This window comes from Peromyscus eremicus, chromosome 12 (genome assembly GCF_949786415.1).
Source record: "Peromyscus eremicus chromosome 12, PerEre_H2_v1, whole genome shotgun sequence".
Classification (NCBI taxonomy): Eukaryota; Metazoa; Chordata; class Mammalia; order Rodentia; family Cricetidae; genus Peromyscus; species Peromyscus eremicus.
Genome location: NC_081428.1, coordinates 39,831,340 through 39,846,779, shown reverse-complemented (window position 1 = coordinate 39,846,779; position 15,440 = coordinate 39,831,340). Strand labels below are relative to the sequence as shown.

Genomic DNA, 15,440 nt, shown 5'->3' with positions numbered 1-15,440 from the left:
GCACTTTAGGCATTCCCTCTGGTTATGAATGTGTTCATCAACATTCAAAATAAAGGAAGACAAAACCCAAGGAAAAGTATCTACCCAGCATTATTTCAGAACGAGAGAATCAGTTTTATCCCAATGCCTGAAAGCAAATGATAACTTAATCTCACATTAAGCTATATATATATGTGAGATTATGTATATATGTGTATTAATGTAGCAATATTAATACCATGTCTCCCAGTCTTCAAGGTTTTAATCCATGTGATATAATTCAAATTTTAATTCAGAAAACCACCATTGTCAACTACAGAGAATCCATGTGATGGATTACAGGAATCATTAGCAACACTAAAAAGCATCAGCCCTGTGTACTCACCATTGTAACCTAGCTACACATCAGCGCCAGCACTGGGACACCTTTCAAAGAGAGCCACCATCTCTCTGCCCTAACGCCTCCCTCGGGAAACGCCACTGTGGAAGCGACAAACGGCAAGGCTTCGAAACACATGGCAACAGCTAGTATCCCTTGCAAGTTAACTCTGCTCCGGCTCTCTTTGGGGAAATGAAACACGTTATTTCATGCAAGCTCATTCATGTAAGCTCATACAATCTCTTTAAAGTTCTGATTAGTACTTCTGCTGTTCAGAGCAAGCAAGTGGAGTAAAGGCCCGGACCTGATGGAGATGCGGTCAGGGCCTGAAGCGTGCGGTCGAGAGCCAAAGCCCAGCGTCCCAGTCACCACGTCAGGTCATTGGGGGGGTGGGGGGGACGGGAGCTCGGAGGTGTCAGCCATTTCTTTCATCTCTTCCCTGAGGATATAAACTTACTCCTTTCTTAATAATTCAAATCCATAGTCCCTAAATGACACCAGTCATTTATGCCACTTCCTTATACACCCAGGGTTCAGCAACAATCACAGTTCAATCATTTCTGTCACCAGCTAAACCACAACTGGAATGCAAACACTGTGTGACCTAGAAATTTAAGACTATTTTCAGGTCATTTAACTCCTTAACACTGTCCACGTTACTCAATCCAAATCATTTTGTATTTCCAGTTCTCTCTTTTAAAAAGGCGTATTTTCTAGCTTGCTAGTTTATGTAAAGAAAATGGGAAAATGTATTTTGATATTTACCTCCAAAAATAGGTGAAAACTGTTCCCATAAATACAACTATGCCCACATATTTGCTGGTCTGCTAGCTTATAGATGACATTTCCTGTTGTCATATATCAAAGAAATTGCAGGATTTCCCTGACAGTGCAATTTTTCCCCCTTAGGCATCTGTTGATTCTTTGTTGGTTCAAAGACTAAGTGGAAAAGTAGCTGGTATCTGGCAAAAGTTTTAGTTTAGCAAATATGAATACCAAAGAAAAGTGTCGGAAGGCAAAGAACAAACATTTACGTGACTTACTCAAGAGTCATTTCCTTAGCCAGATACAGCAGGGTACACTTGCAGTTACAGCCACACTACTCAGGAAGATCACTTGAGCTCAGGAGTTCAAGAGCAACTTAGGCACATAGCAAGATACCGTCACAAAACAAGACCAATAATCACAGTGAGCAAACAAAACTTCACCAGCTTCCCCCCAACTCCCTGGTTGTTTTATTATTATTACAGTGTGTGTGTGTGTGTGTGTGTGTGTGTGTGTGTGTGTGTGTGTGTGTGTGTGCGCCCCACAATACACATGGAAGTAGGAGGACAACTTGCAGGAATCCGTTCTCTCCTTCTGCTATGTGGGTACCAAGGATCAATCTCGGGTTATCAGGCATGGCAGTCGGGGCTTTAACAGCTGCTACTGCATAGCCAGAGAGCTACAGAGAACACACCTGGGGCAAAAGGAAACATTTACTGGAATGAGAATTAAAAGTGATTTTGAAGTTACAGTTTGCCCCTGGTAACTTGGCAGATTCAGTTATTTTGTGTCAAATACATGCTAAAAAGAAAAGTATATATCACACAGGAAGCAATTACCATTTCCATGAGAATGTTAATTATATTTACTACCAGAGTTTAGTCAAGCAAAGCAAATCAATTACTGAACCTGACATTCACTCTTTCAATGCAGGGTGCTGTTTAGGAGTGGAGGGTGCGTGCCTATACTGCCCCCTCACGGTCAATTTGTACAACAGCGTTTCCTGACTGGTTTCAAATAATTTGAAGTTGCTTAAAAAGTATTTCTTGGAACTTTATGGGCTTTCAGATCACTAAGATATGAAAATTCTCAAACTGATGAAATAATTCCTAATCTATTATTTCTTTGGAATAAAAATTAAGACAAAAAAATAAAAATTCTATATTTCTAAATTGTTATCCTGAATATTAATAAAGGGAAAATCTTACCAAGACAGATCTTTATGTAAAATATAAGTATATATTTGGCTTACTCAAATATAACTGTTTTGAGAATTGTTGTGTAAAAGCAGAAGGCATGTTTTTGATTACTTGCAAGTACTGTCCTGCCTTCTCTAAATATCTTGGCTTCTCTTCAAGGGCCAAATCTGATGTTTTTTCTCCAAAGGGTGCTATACCATATCTTGCAAGAATTTTCTCCATAGGAGAGACTAATCAATATCTATGCCCCACCCACAACAGCCCCCAAAACAAACCACAATTCAGCTCTACCTAAGTTCACCCTGGGAAACCAATGAGTTTACTAGGCTTCCTTACAGAACATGTGCAGTAGAACATTATTTTAAGGTGTGTTACTTTTGCTTATATTGCATTTGTTTAACTCTGTGAAGCTATGTTACTGTGCCTGTCTAAAACACCTGATGGTCTAATAAAGAACTGGTCAATAGCAAGGCAGGAGAAAAGATAGGCAGGGCTGGCAGGCAGAGAGAATATATAGAGGGAGAAATCTGGGAGGAGAGAGCGAGGAGCCAGAGAAGAAGGACTCCAGGGGCCCAGCCACCCAGCTACACAGCGAGCCACGGAGTAAGATTTACAGAAGTTAGAGAATGGGAAAAGCCCAGAGGAAAAAGACAGATGGAATAAGTTAAGGAAAGATGGCAAGAAACTAAACCAAGCTAAGGCCGGGCATTCATAATTAAGAATAAGCCTATGTGTAAATTTACTTGGGAGCTGAGTGGAGGGTCCCTCAGAAAAGACCAAGGACCAACCAACAATAAGCATGGATGAGGGGTTACTGATTGGAATGTTGGTGACCCTAAAGCAGCCACACTGGAATGTCTTCACTCAGCAACAGGAGCCGACTTCTCAGTAGCAACAGAGGGAGCCCCTTTCTCTTGTCTTCCCTAGCCTTCCTATTCCAGCCCCACCCACGACCCCAAAGACCTCCGGCAGTTAAGGCAAATGGCTGAGAGAACTGGCTGGACACTCAGGTGAGAGACCAGGGACTCCCAACTCCCCCCTTCTGTGAGGGAATGCCAACATTCATCAAGGCCAGCTGTGGTGACCTTTTGCAAGCAGACCCTGCTGGTCTCGTAATGATAATAGTTATACTGCTGGAGGCAGGGTAGCGCTGTACAACTGCACATCATCCACAAGCCGAATGGGGGCTATCTGGACCAAAACCAGAACAAGATGAGAGAAAGGCGGCTGAGAAACGCTCCTCAACTACCTACAAAGAGCAGGATGAAAAGAATAGCATGAGAACTAAGGGCAGAAGTTTGGGAACCATCTCGGCAAGGTAAGTAAGGTCCCTAATAAGCTATGAGTTCAAATCTCCAACAAGGGTCCTGAGTCATTTAGCTGTGAATGTGTAGGGACCACAGAACAGATACTAATGAAACTCATCATTAATTCTGACACTGCCACCAGACACTTGCCCTTGACAACTAAACTAAAACTAAACAACTAAAAACTGTTTCTTGCTTTTGATTGAAATTATAGCATCGTGGGGTGGCAGTATGGCGGTTTTAAGCAATACACTGTACTCTAAGTATAGATCTTTAGGGAAAATGAATTAGCTTATACATAAATAGTAAAACTTGTAGGGAGCAAAAAAGTTTCAAAATATAGAAGTCTTAGAGAAAAATAAGAAAAGGGTAAAGATTGTTAATTCATCCAAATCAATCTAAAAATCTTCCTTGACAATGTTATTCAGAGCCTGGTTTAAAAAAAAAATGATTATGCATCACCATTTTCCTGTTTAAATTTTCATGTGTGTGTGTGTGTGTGTGTGTGTGTGTGTGTGTGTGTGTTTAAGAAAAGATTCTGAACTCTTAAGGCTGGGGTGGGGAGGATACAAAATGAGCCCAAAACATCTTATGGTGTCAGAAAGTAAGGAAGCACTCCACAAAGAGCGGAGCATAGAAAAGCAGTGGCACCCGCTGGCACTCCCAGCAGCGAGGGGGCCGAGGCGGGCAGGTTTCATATCTGAGGCCAGCGTGGGTTTACAGAATCCAAACTGAAAATGTTGTCAAATTTGGAACAGTTCCGGCACGCGCGCGCACGCGCATGCACACACACACACACACACACACACACACACACACACACACAAAAGCAGTGACTGAGTTAAGCTGAGTTTTATCTCAAAAACAAAATAGCTGAGCGTGGTGGTGCACGCCTTTGGTCTCAGTGCTCTCTGTGAGTTCAGAGGCCAGCCTGTTCTCCATAGTGAGCTCCAGGATAGCCATGGCTACGTAATGAAACCCTGTCTCAAAAATAAATACGTAAGTAAATAAAGCGAATTAAATTAAAAGAAACAAAATAATGACAAGTCTACAGTGATATAAGCATGAAAAAGGACAACCTTTCTTCACACTAGCATTCCAATTAATAAATCTTGAAAGGAGGGGCTGGAGAGATGGCTCAGAGGTTAAGGGCATTGACTGTTCTTCCAGAGGTCCTGAGTGCTATTCCCAGCAACCACATGGTGGCTCACAACCATCTGTAATATATCTGATGCCCTCTTCTGGCCTGCAGGCAAAAATGCAGGAAGAACACTACACATAATAAATAAATATATCTTGAAAGGAATGTCACAGAAATCATGGCTACAGTTGAATCCAACAGAAGCTGAAGTTAGTGGGTGAAAGTTTAAGTAGAAACATAATGTTTGCATAGAAGAAAAAACAGAGAGCCTGATGAGGGTCTTAAAGTGCCACCTCTGGTCAGTGTGGACTTCTGGGAAGTTCTCTCTATCTGGGCTCCTTGGATATACAAAGCAAATTTGCCCCTAATTACATACCTGCTACCATATGACCTCCTCACTCAAAGCCAGAGTATTCTGTGTCTAGTAACTTTGAGTTACTTTCTTCCATTAAAAAACAACAACAACAACTTCCCAGGTGAATTGAATCTATCTTCTCTCTACCCAAAATAGTACATCACAAGGTCACACCAATTCCTGGCTGATCTGGGACCTGCTGGCAGAGGTAAACTGTAAAACCTCTGCTTCAGAATAAGGGAATGGAGCACGTGGGTGGATAGAAAGCAATGTGACCATGAGCTGCCTCTTACTGGCTCCTGGAGTCTTCCTGCATGTTCTGTCCTTCTAGCCACCCTTGATATGGAATTTTCCACTATTAAAAATTTGAAGAATGAAGAACTCCTCCTATGAACCACTCTACAGGACACCTGGTAGGGTCACATGGCGAGCATGGCAGAGTGGAAGGGAAGAAGGGTGGATTCATTAGTGGGGTACCGAGTTTGAGTGCAGTATTACTAAGGAACACTACATCTACTAACACCTTGGCCCTGGGTCGAAAGAAATTCTGACAATTGAAGTATTTACACTAAGGATGTTTGTTCTGCACACACGTCCCCTACAATGGGCAAGGCATCTGGTTCCAGTATAAATCAGATACGGATCTTCATTGGACAGCTGAGAGTTCCACCTAACCGTGGAAGCCAGAGACTGTGTATCTGCTCTACAAATCTTTTTTATATCACATAATTCTTCATGAATTCTGAACCAGGTACCCATGTTCTAAAATATGTAACTATCACATTTTAAGACTCAGCTTAATTGGGGAAAACAAAACAAAAACCAACAAAACCTTAATATTTCTGGTTTGATACAGTAAAGAAACCCTAGACCTCTGGGTGCAGCGGTTCTGGTTTTGCAGGAAACAAAGGCGCACACTGCCCCCTGGAGGTGGTCCTGGCTCCTTGATGTCTTCCGCACAGCTTACATAAGGCACGTATATCTAATGGTCATCCTTCTGGGTACATGTGTATTATATATCCACCTAGTACCTGTGGCAAAGTGGATAGCAATATATGCTGTGTGGGAGACAAATGTTCTCAAGAACTACAAAGCCCTTTCTCCTGCGTTTGCAACTCTCCTTGCTCTCTAAATTTACTACAACAAGGGCATCGCACTTAATGCTCTGAGTGTCATTCCTTTACGGTTTGGATGCTTTGAGACAGAATCTCGCTCTGCAGCCAAGGCTAGCCTGCAACTCACCATGTAGTCTAAGTTAGCCTCGAACTCAAAGCAGTGCCCCTGCCTCAGCCTCCCAAAGATGACAGATGTACGTTGATGCTCCCAGCTTACTCATCATTATTAATAATCACACCAGTAGACCGGAATGGCATCAACTCACCGATTTGTATGTGCTCGGTGTCAACCAGAGACTGAGCCGAGGGCCCTGGGCATGCTATCAATGGACACTCTTCCATCTCTACTCAAGTGTTCAACACTCTCCACAACAATTGACATGCATGTCTTGATTATCTATAGTACAACACTATCCAACAGAACTTTTCACATACTGCCAAACATAATGAAGTTACTGAGTATGTAATTTAAAAAAAAAACTTGTTTTTTTAATTTTATTTCATTTTGAGTCATTTCTGTTTTAATAGCCACAAAAGGCTAGAAGCTTCCATACTGGACAATATAGCTCTAGAGGCTCTTGAAGAGATAAATATATTTAAAATAAATATAAATATAATGGAAGAAAAAGAAGACAACTTTTACATTAGCACACCAAGAAAAAAAAAAACAAATTTAAGTACACAAGATCTAGCTGATTTTTAAACATAAGCTCTTAATAGTCTCCGTTTGTGTTCAGAAGTAGCCATGACATATGAATGAGTGAAAAAACATTTTGTACATCAAAGTCAATCCCCTTAACAACAAAACAACACATCTGGGCTGGAGAGATGACGTAGCAGAGGACCCAGGCTGGGTTCCCAGCACCTACATGGCCACTCAGCCTTCTGAGACTCCAGCTCCAGAAGATCTGACACCCTTACCGGGCTCCTGACGGGACTGCATGCCTATAGTGTACTTACATACATTCAGGGAAAACACTCATAAAATAAAAATAAACTTTTCATTTTGTTGTTTTTCAAGACAGGGTTTCTCTGTGTAGCCATCCTGACTGGCCTGGAAATTACTCTGTAGACCAGGCTGGCCTTGAACTCACTGAGATCCGCCTGCCTCTGCCTCCCAAGTGCTGGGATTAAAGGCGTGCGCCACCCCCGCCTGGCTATGTGCCACCACTGCCAGGCTAACATTTCTTAAACAAAAAGAAAAGCAACATGGAGCTCGTTTATTTTTACCTTTTTTTCTCCTGGAAATCACAGTCACCCAGTCAGGTCCACTGGAGTTGATCGGCATTTTGATATTGACACCACTGTAGAAGAAAATAAAAAAAAAAAATTTAAAAAAAGCACAAGCTTAGATTGAGGTTCAGGGACATTTGTTTGCAGTTGTGTATCATTATCTGTAAGTAAAAAAAAAAATACATTTGGTTTCACCACACCTTATGGTGAAGCAGAAAAATTAACCAACACGAGTAGCAGTTAATAAACCAGGGCTCTTGAGAGAAGGTAATATACACGGAAGAGAAACTTATCAGATCCTCAGTGTGCTGTATACACACACACACACACACACACACACACACACACACACACACACACACACAAATAAACTATATATACTGCTTAGCCAGTCTTAGGAATGCAAACTCCAAAGTGTCTGCAACTCCAGGTTGAATACTCCTTTTGGAATCAGAGAATTCTACTTTGTTACTGCACGGTTTTGAGGCCACAAGTCTATGCTGAGCTAAGTCACATGCTAGGTTCCTAAGGCATGCCCAGGTCCGAGAGGAGTCCCTGTGGAGGTAACCTGCCTCCAAACAGCACTAAAACAGCAGTTCCCCAGTTTAGACCTGTGGTGTCTCTGCTCCCCTGACTCAACACAGATTCCTCAAGGATATGGGCGGGTCTTCGCTCCCCTTTGTATCTTTAGCACTTAGCACAGGCATGGGCTAGATGTCCGCTCAGTAAATTCTTTAGAAAAACTGAGGCAAATGAAAGCCAGCAGCAAGGGATGGGAATCCAGGGCAGCTATTCCAGAATAGAACCACTGTCAGGACTCACACCCCTATCAAAAACAAGCTTTAAAAATATAGACTGCTTGGCCTCCCATCGGGGTGTTTCCACTGCTCATCAACTTCAGAACAATGTGTTCGTCCTACAGACGATTAGGAAACTTCGTTTATATTCTGGGCACCACTCTAGCTCTGGCTTATGTGGCAAAACTCCCAGAATCTCCTCCCTAATGAGACCTGATATTCTACAGAAAGAGACAGAAAAGCAAGTAATGAAGGATCTATGCAGGGCTGGCTACACTGGAGAATAACAGAATTCCATATCTTACACAGCAACATTTGAGAACTTTCAAGAGGGCACATATAAACCACTCCTATGAGCTTAGAGTTTATTATCCAAAAATACATAATAACTTTCACATAATGCCCCATAATTTTCCTGCAAAAAAATATTTAACCTCAATTTAGTCATCTGAGAACAACAAAGCAAATCTAAAGTTGAAAAAAAAATTATAAAAATACCAATATTGAAGTTGGTCCATATCATAAAAAGCAAAAGAGATGAAAGAACTTTCCTAGATTTAAAAGACAACAAAGAATAGAATGTGATCATGGATCAAATCAACAAAGGACGTTACTGGGGAAACCCAGACATGAACTGGATGCGCTGGTCGACAGTGCTGTGTCAATGACAAACGTCCCAACTGTGATAACTGTGCTATGGTGACATGCTGGACAAAGTCCATGCTCTTAGGAGATGTATGCTACTGGGGCCAGTGCTGCGATGCCTGTAGCTTCCTCTTAAATCGCCCAAGGGAGAAATCCACACAAACACACACATAAAGCACACATTGAGGAAAAGAAAAACAACTATGGAAGAACACTAACGAGCCAGAATCTAAAAGAAGGTAGGTAGGTGGTGATAACATCAAAGTATTCCCAAAAACTTAGAGCAGCTGGGGGGTATTGTTTGCTTACTTTCGTTGGTTTGGTTGGTTGGGTTTATGTGCGCATGTGTGAGCACAGGTACACATGTGCACAGGTACTTGTTCATGTGTGTACATGTATGGTAGGAAGGCCGGAGAACAACCTCAGACGGCGTTTCTCGCTGTCCTGGGCTCATCAAGTAGACTAGGCTGGCTGGCTTGTGAGCTCCAGGAGTCTGCTTGTCTTTGTCACCTCTGTGCTGGGATCACACACCACCACGCCCAGACCTTCAGTGTGTTCTAGAGACCTAGCCCGAATCCTCCTGTCTGTACAGCAATCACTTTACAGACTGAGCTATCAGCCCTGCCCTTTTTCTGTTGTGTTCTACTCTGTTTGAGCCCAGGCTACCCTTGAACTCCCAATCCTCTTGTCCTGGCCTCCTGAGTTTGGGTTACAGGTATGAACCACCATGCCCAGAAAAAAAAAAAAAAAGTATAAATGTTAAAATAAAAGGAGAACCTCCCCGTGATATTGTCATTTTGAAATGTCTGCCCTTATAAGAGAATCTTTGAGGGACAGTCCTTCTCAAGACCAACCTTTTCTCTCTCCTAAGAGTAAAGAACAAAGATCCTTAATCATCCACCTATAATTTGAAAAACCAAACAACAAAGCTAGTCAGGTGCAGTAACTCTGTCTATAATTCCAACACTTGGGAAAAGAAGGAGGATCACCACAAATTTGAAGCCAGCCTACAGTGAATTCCAGGCCAGCCTGGGCTACTGTGAGATCCTATTTCAAACAAAATGACAGCAAGGCTTCTTAATTTTTTCTAACCTAAGCAAGGTTACACACCAAGGACAAAGGTAAAAATAAGGACACACTCAACATACTGGGGGAGCCAAAACAATATGTCCACAGGTCTTTGAGATCAGTTACCAGCCGGGCGGTGGTGGCGCACACCTTTAATCCCAGCACTCAGGAGTAAGAACCAAGCAGATCTCTGTGAGTTCGAGGCCAGCCTGGTCTACAGAGTGAGATCCAGGACAGGAATCAAAACTACACAGAGAAACCTTGTCTCGGAAAAAAAAAAAAAAAAAATCAGTTACCTTTTTCTTTTGAGATAGCCTGCTGCTAACTAGAAATTTAGCAGCGTGAGGGATAACAAAATGAAAATTAATTCTTAGGTTTCCGTCAAATGGAAGCGACCTCGAACACTTTCCCTAGCAAACATCCCAGCTAGACAGAGCTTTATGACGATTCTACTACAATCTACAATATGTCTGTGTGCTATTGTCTCCAATGGTGGATTTAGTGTTAGGAACGTATTTAACTGTTTCATTATTCAACTCTCTATCCTTTTATCCCACTATTTTTCACATGGAACTTGGTTAAATTATAACCATGCTTCTTCTTCTTCATTGAGGAGCCACCAGACAGACTGCCAACCCAACTCCAGAAAGAAGCAACTGAATAATCTTCATGTACAGTCAAAAAAAATGCATAGAAATGAAATAATCTGCTCATACTCATTGAAAAATAATAAGTCTTGGGTCAAAGCTCAAGATATTAAAATATATAAATACAGTACATATATATGAAATTTTTAAAAAATAAATTTAATTTTAAAATTAAAAGAAATAAAGCTCCTTGAAAACTCCTAAAACTTGGCATGGTAGCACACACCTGTAATTTTCATCATTTACAAGACTGCGTCAGGAAGGTGGGTTTTCTTGCCAGTTATATAGTGAAACTCGGTCTTAAAAATGTATAAGTACCCAAGTGGTGGTGGCACACACCTTTAATCCCAGCACTTGGGACACAGAGGCAGGCAGATCTCTGTGAGTTCAAGTCCAGCCTGGTCTACAGAGCAAATTCAAGGACAAACAGGGCTACAAAGAGAAACTCTGTCTCGAAAAACCAAATAAATAAATATAAATAAACTTTTAGATTTATGTGCAGGATTTTTTTTTTTTTTTTTTTTTTTTTTTTTTTTTTTTTTTTTTTTTTTTTTTTTTGTCTTTTTTGTTTTGTTTTGTTTATTCAGCCACACAAAATACTGGACTTCCAGAGCACTATCCACGAACTGTATGGACTCAGGCTCCCTCTGCTGGCCCTGTAAATAAATGCATGACATCACCACAGGACCACAAGCTGACTTGTGGAAAGTGGAAAACCAGTTTTATTTCAGAAGATTCTATAACTACACGCTTCACAAAAACATTTCTTCTACCAATATGAGTGGCCATAAACTATTAAATATTAAAACTTTAGAATTCTAACTTTACTCAAAGAAAATAGCTCTCTATCAGTCTTACAAGTACGCACTTCATATGGAAGTAAAAATTTGTATAGGAGAAGAGCCAGAAGGAGGTGGGGAAGGAGAAAGAATATTGTCAAAATACGCTGTAGGAAAGAATTTTTCAGTTTAAAAAAGAAACTATTTATAAGGGCTGAAGATATGGCTCCATGGTTAAGGGCACTTGTTGCTCTTATAGAGGACATAGGTTTGACTCCCAGCACCCACATCGTGGTTCACAGTTATCTGTGACCCTGATTCCAGGGGATCCAAGGCCTTCTTCTGACCTCCATGGACACCAAGCATGCACATGAGGTACATACATACATGTAGGCAAAACACCCATACACAAAAACATAAATCTTTTACATTTTTTAAAATACATATCTGTATGTTCTTCCAAATGATTGTGCTTTCTGGCCAGGTAGTTTTGTAACTTCATTTCTTCTTTTTTTTGTCACTTTGTAATTATAAACACTTACAAAGCACAACATGACTTTAATGCATGCTTATATATAATGATTAGAAAAGGGAAAATGGTATATCATCACAAATATTTACCACTTGTTTATGCTGGAAACATTCCAACTCCACTCTAGTCATTTTTTTTTAATATTCAGTTAGCTATTGTCAGCCATAGTTATCCTGCTGCAATAGAACAGTGGAAGTAATTTCTTCCATCCAACATAACTTTTCCCCAGAACTGTTATTTCACTTCAGAATTACATGCAATGTTGAAGAAAACACAAATTTTAATTCAGACTGAGTCTATATTTTTCATTCTGCCCATTACCATATACTAACTGTGCTGAAAAAACATTCTGTTTTATGTCCAAAATAGATATTTCAGCACAATACCATAATACTTTCAACAGCTGTTAAAATATAGGGTTTGCTCTGGAACACCTTGGCTCTATGCTTACTAAGTTAACTCAGTAACACTGCCATATCCATAGTCTTTTACTATATATTAACATTTATAATATTTAAAAGCTGATCTTGCTTCTTCAAAATTTTAACTTCACACATCTGTTGTAGAATATTTTAAAGTGTGTTACTTTTATTTATGTTGCATTTGTTTAACTCTGTGAAGCTGTATTACTGTGCCTGTGTAAAAGACCTGATGGGCTAATAAAGATCTGAATGGCCAATAGCAAGGCAGGAGAAAGGATAGGCCAGGCTGGCAGGCAGAGAGTATATATAGAAGGAGAAAACTGGGAGGAGAGATCTAAGATCTAGGAGCCAGAGAAGGAGGAGGACTCCAGGGGCCAGCCACCCAGCCACACAGCGAGCTATGGATTAAGAACAAAATTTCAGAAGTTAGAGAAAAGGAAAAGTCCAGAGGCAAAAGGTATTTGGAATAAGTTAAGGAAAGCTGGCTAGAAACTAAGCCAAGCTAAGGCCGGGAATTTATAATTAAGAATAAGCCTCTGTGTGTGAATTTATTTGGGAGCTGGGTGTTGGGGGCCCCAAAAGAGAGCCAAACACCAACCTACAATACACACCCCTCAAACACCAGTGACTAGCCCTCGATACCTCTATTCTGGGGTGGGGGGCAAGGAGTTGAGTGCACAGTGCCATGAGAGGGGGGTGTTCGGAGAACTACTTTTTGAGAGTTGGTTCTTGCCTGCCACCTTGTTAAGGTAGGGCTTCTCTTATGTCCGCCATGCGGCATACTCCAGGCCAGCTGGTTTGCAAGCTTCTGGACGATTCTCATAGTTCTGCCCCATCTTGCCACAGGAGTGCTGGGATTACAGATGGGTGCCATGGGAGGCTTTTTATGTGGGTGGATTCAGAGGGCGGAACTCAGGTGTCAGACCTGCACAGCAAGCATGTACTGGGCCATCCCCCGATATTCTTGGATTTTTTTAAAACCTGTTCTGTGAATAAGTAGTCTTGCCTGTGTAGCAATAAACATGGTGTGTACCTCCAACATAAAACCCAGCAGGGTAAGGATAATAGTTGAAGGGTAAAAGGTCTTTAATTTGACATTGAACAAGCACTAAATTTCACTTTTAAAACACTGACCAAAAGTGCAAATCTCTGTTTTCTTATGCAACGCTGCTGTGGGATGTCCTGTATGCTGTAAAAATATGTTGCTATGATTGATTGATAAATAAAACACTGATTGGCGAGTAGCCAGGCAGGACGTATAGGCGGGACTAGCAGAGAGGAGAATTGGGGGAACAGGAAGGCTGAGGAGAGACTAGCTGGCGGTCCAGGGAGCAGCATGTAAAGGCAGCAGGTAAAGCCACGGAACATGTAGCAACATATAGATTAACAGAAATGGGCTGAGTTCAAGTGTAAGAGCTAGAGAGCGGTAGGCCTGAGCTAATGGCCCAGCAGTTTAATTAATATGAGCTTCTGATTGATTATTTTATAAGCAGTTATGGGGTCCATGGAACTGGGCAGGACTGGAGAAAACTCCAGCTACACAACGCCTCTTCTGAACAGGGCCAGGTTCAGACAGACACGAAAGGCATACTTACCAGAGTCCCCTAAATGTGACAAAGACAATGGGCAGAACCCTTTACCCCCCAGACTCGGGACCACGTACCTCTGAAAGAAAGCACTGTCCGCAGCAGTGAGAAGGCCCTTCGTGTACCCGCCCTTGAAGTGGTTGATTCTGCTGCTGCAGGGGAGCTTCTTTGGTTTGAAGCAGAACCAGGGCTCCCCGGTGTAGAGGTCCGTGAAGTTGCACAGGGGAAGACTTCCCGGGAGACACACGTTGCACTTCATTGTTTCCGAAATCCTTCCCGAGCGGAAGAGACTCTTGAAATAGACCCGGTCTGGTTTTGCTTCCTGCAGGTACTGAAGAACTCTAATCCCTTCACTGGGGTGAACCAGAGAGATGGACACTCTAACTCTGCCAGGCCAGAGCAGGGTGAAAAACACTTTGTAAAATCCATTCTGGTAGTCTACCACTCTGCCCATGGCCCCCGCCTGCAGCTTAGGCGAGTGTATTCTGGCCTGCAGGTAGTCTCCGCCATACTTCTTGGGCTTCCCTTGAAAATCATGCACATGGACCAGCACCTCCAGCTGGCTCCCCACCTTGAAGAAGGCTGCAGAATTCAGGATGACAAAGTAGCTGGAAGAAGGGTCAGTGCTCTTCACAAAAGGGACCAGGTCCACATCAGGCACCTGCCACTTGGAGGCGGCAAGCAAGGCATCTTCTTCTAAGCGTTCCTGACTGGACAGGGTCTGGTGCTCATACCCACAGTACGGATTCCGGCTAATGCCTGTAGCCTGCGAGGAAATAAACTGTCCGCTGCTGTCAATGAACGTCCCTGAGAGAGTCTCATGGTCCAAGTACTAAAGAGAAAGACAACAGAAACCACATTTCTCTGAATATTAGGTAAAGAAATCTCCACTTTGGTTTAAATTTGTATAAAATCAACTGAGATGAAACTGTTTCAAAAACCACAGCCTGCAGGGTTCACAGGTATTATAGCAGAATAAGATTAATGAAAAATTCATAGAGGGGTCTCTATAGCTTCACAAATCTTACCTCTAGGAGCTATATGTGGGTTCTTACAGTGAATTATCAAAAGGAAAATCTCCTTGAGCTTCTAACCATGGAATGGAGAAATAAGCCATCTTTTAAAAATAATATTGATTAGTATTAACCAAGTATGGTTGCTTGAATGAATGGCCTCCATAGGCTCATAGGGAGTGGCACTCTTAGGCGGTGTGGCCTGGTTAGAGTAGGAATACCTTGTTGAGGAAGTGTGTCACTGGGGGTGGGCTTAGAGGTCTCAGATGCTCAAGCCAGGCCCAGTGTCTCTTCCTGCTGCCTGCCGATCTGGATGTAGAACTCTCAGCTCCTTCTCCAGCACCATGTCTGCCTGCATGCCACCATGCTTCCTGCCAGGATGATAATGGACTAAACCTCTGAGCCCCTGAGCAGGCCCCAATTAAATGCTTTCCTTTTTAAGAGTTACCGTGGTCATGGTGTCTCTTCGCAGCAATAG

The 15,440-nt window shown here is 42.0% G+C and overlaps 1 protein-coding gene across 6 annotated transcripts in view; it reads right to left on the bottom strand.

Annotated features, from left to right (window-relative positions):
* The window catches only part of Nxpe3 (neurexophilin and PC-esterase domain family member 3), a 73,620-nt gene that overhangs the window by 7,898 nt on the left and 50,282 nt on the right, over positions 1-15,440 (bottom strand). For 5 of the 6 annotated variants that reach the window (XM_059276931.1, XM_059276932.1, XM_059276934.1 and 2 more), the window contains exons 3-5: positions 15,184-15,333; positions 14,027-14,781; positions 7,471-7,544 (exon numbers count right to left, since the gene is read on the bottom strand). In XM_059276931.1, coding sequence (XP_059132914.1) covers positions 7,471-7,544; positions 14,027-14,781; positions 15,184-15,333 — 979 coding nt within the window. The remainder of the gene's footprint in view (positions 1-7,470; positions 7,545-14,026; positions 14,782-15,183; positions 15,334-15,440) is intronic. The other variant, XM_059276933.1, reaches the window with a different exon arrangement.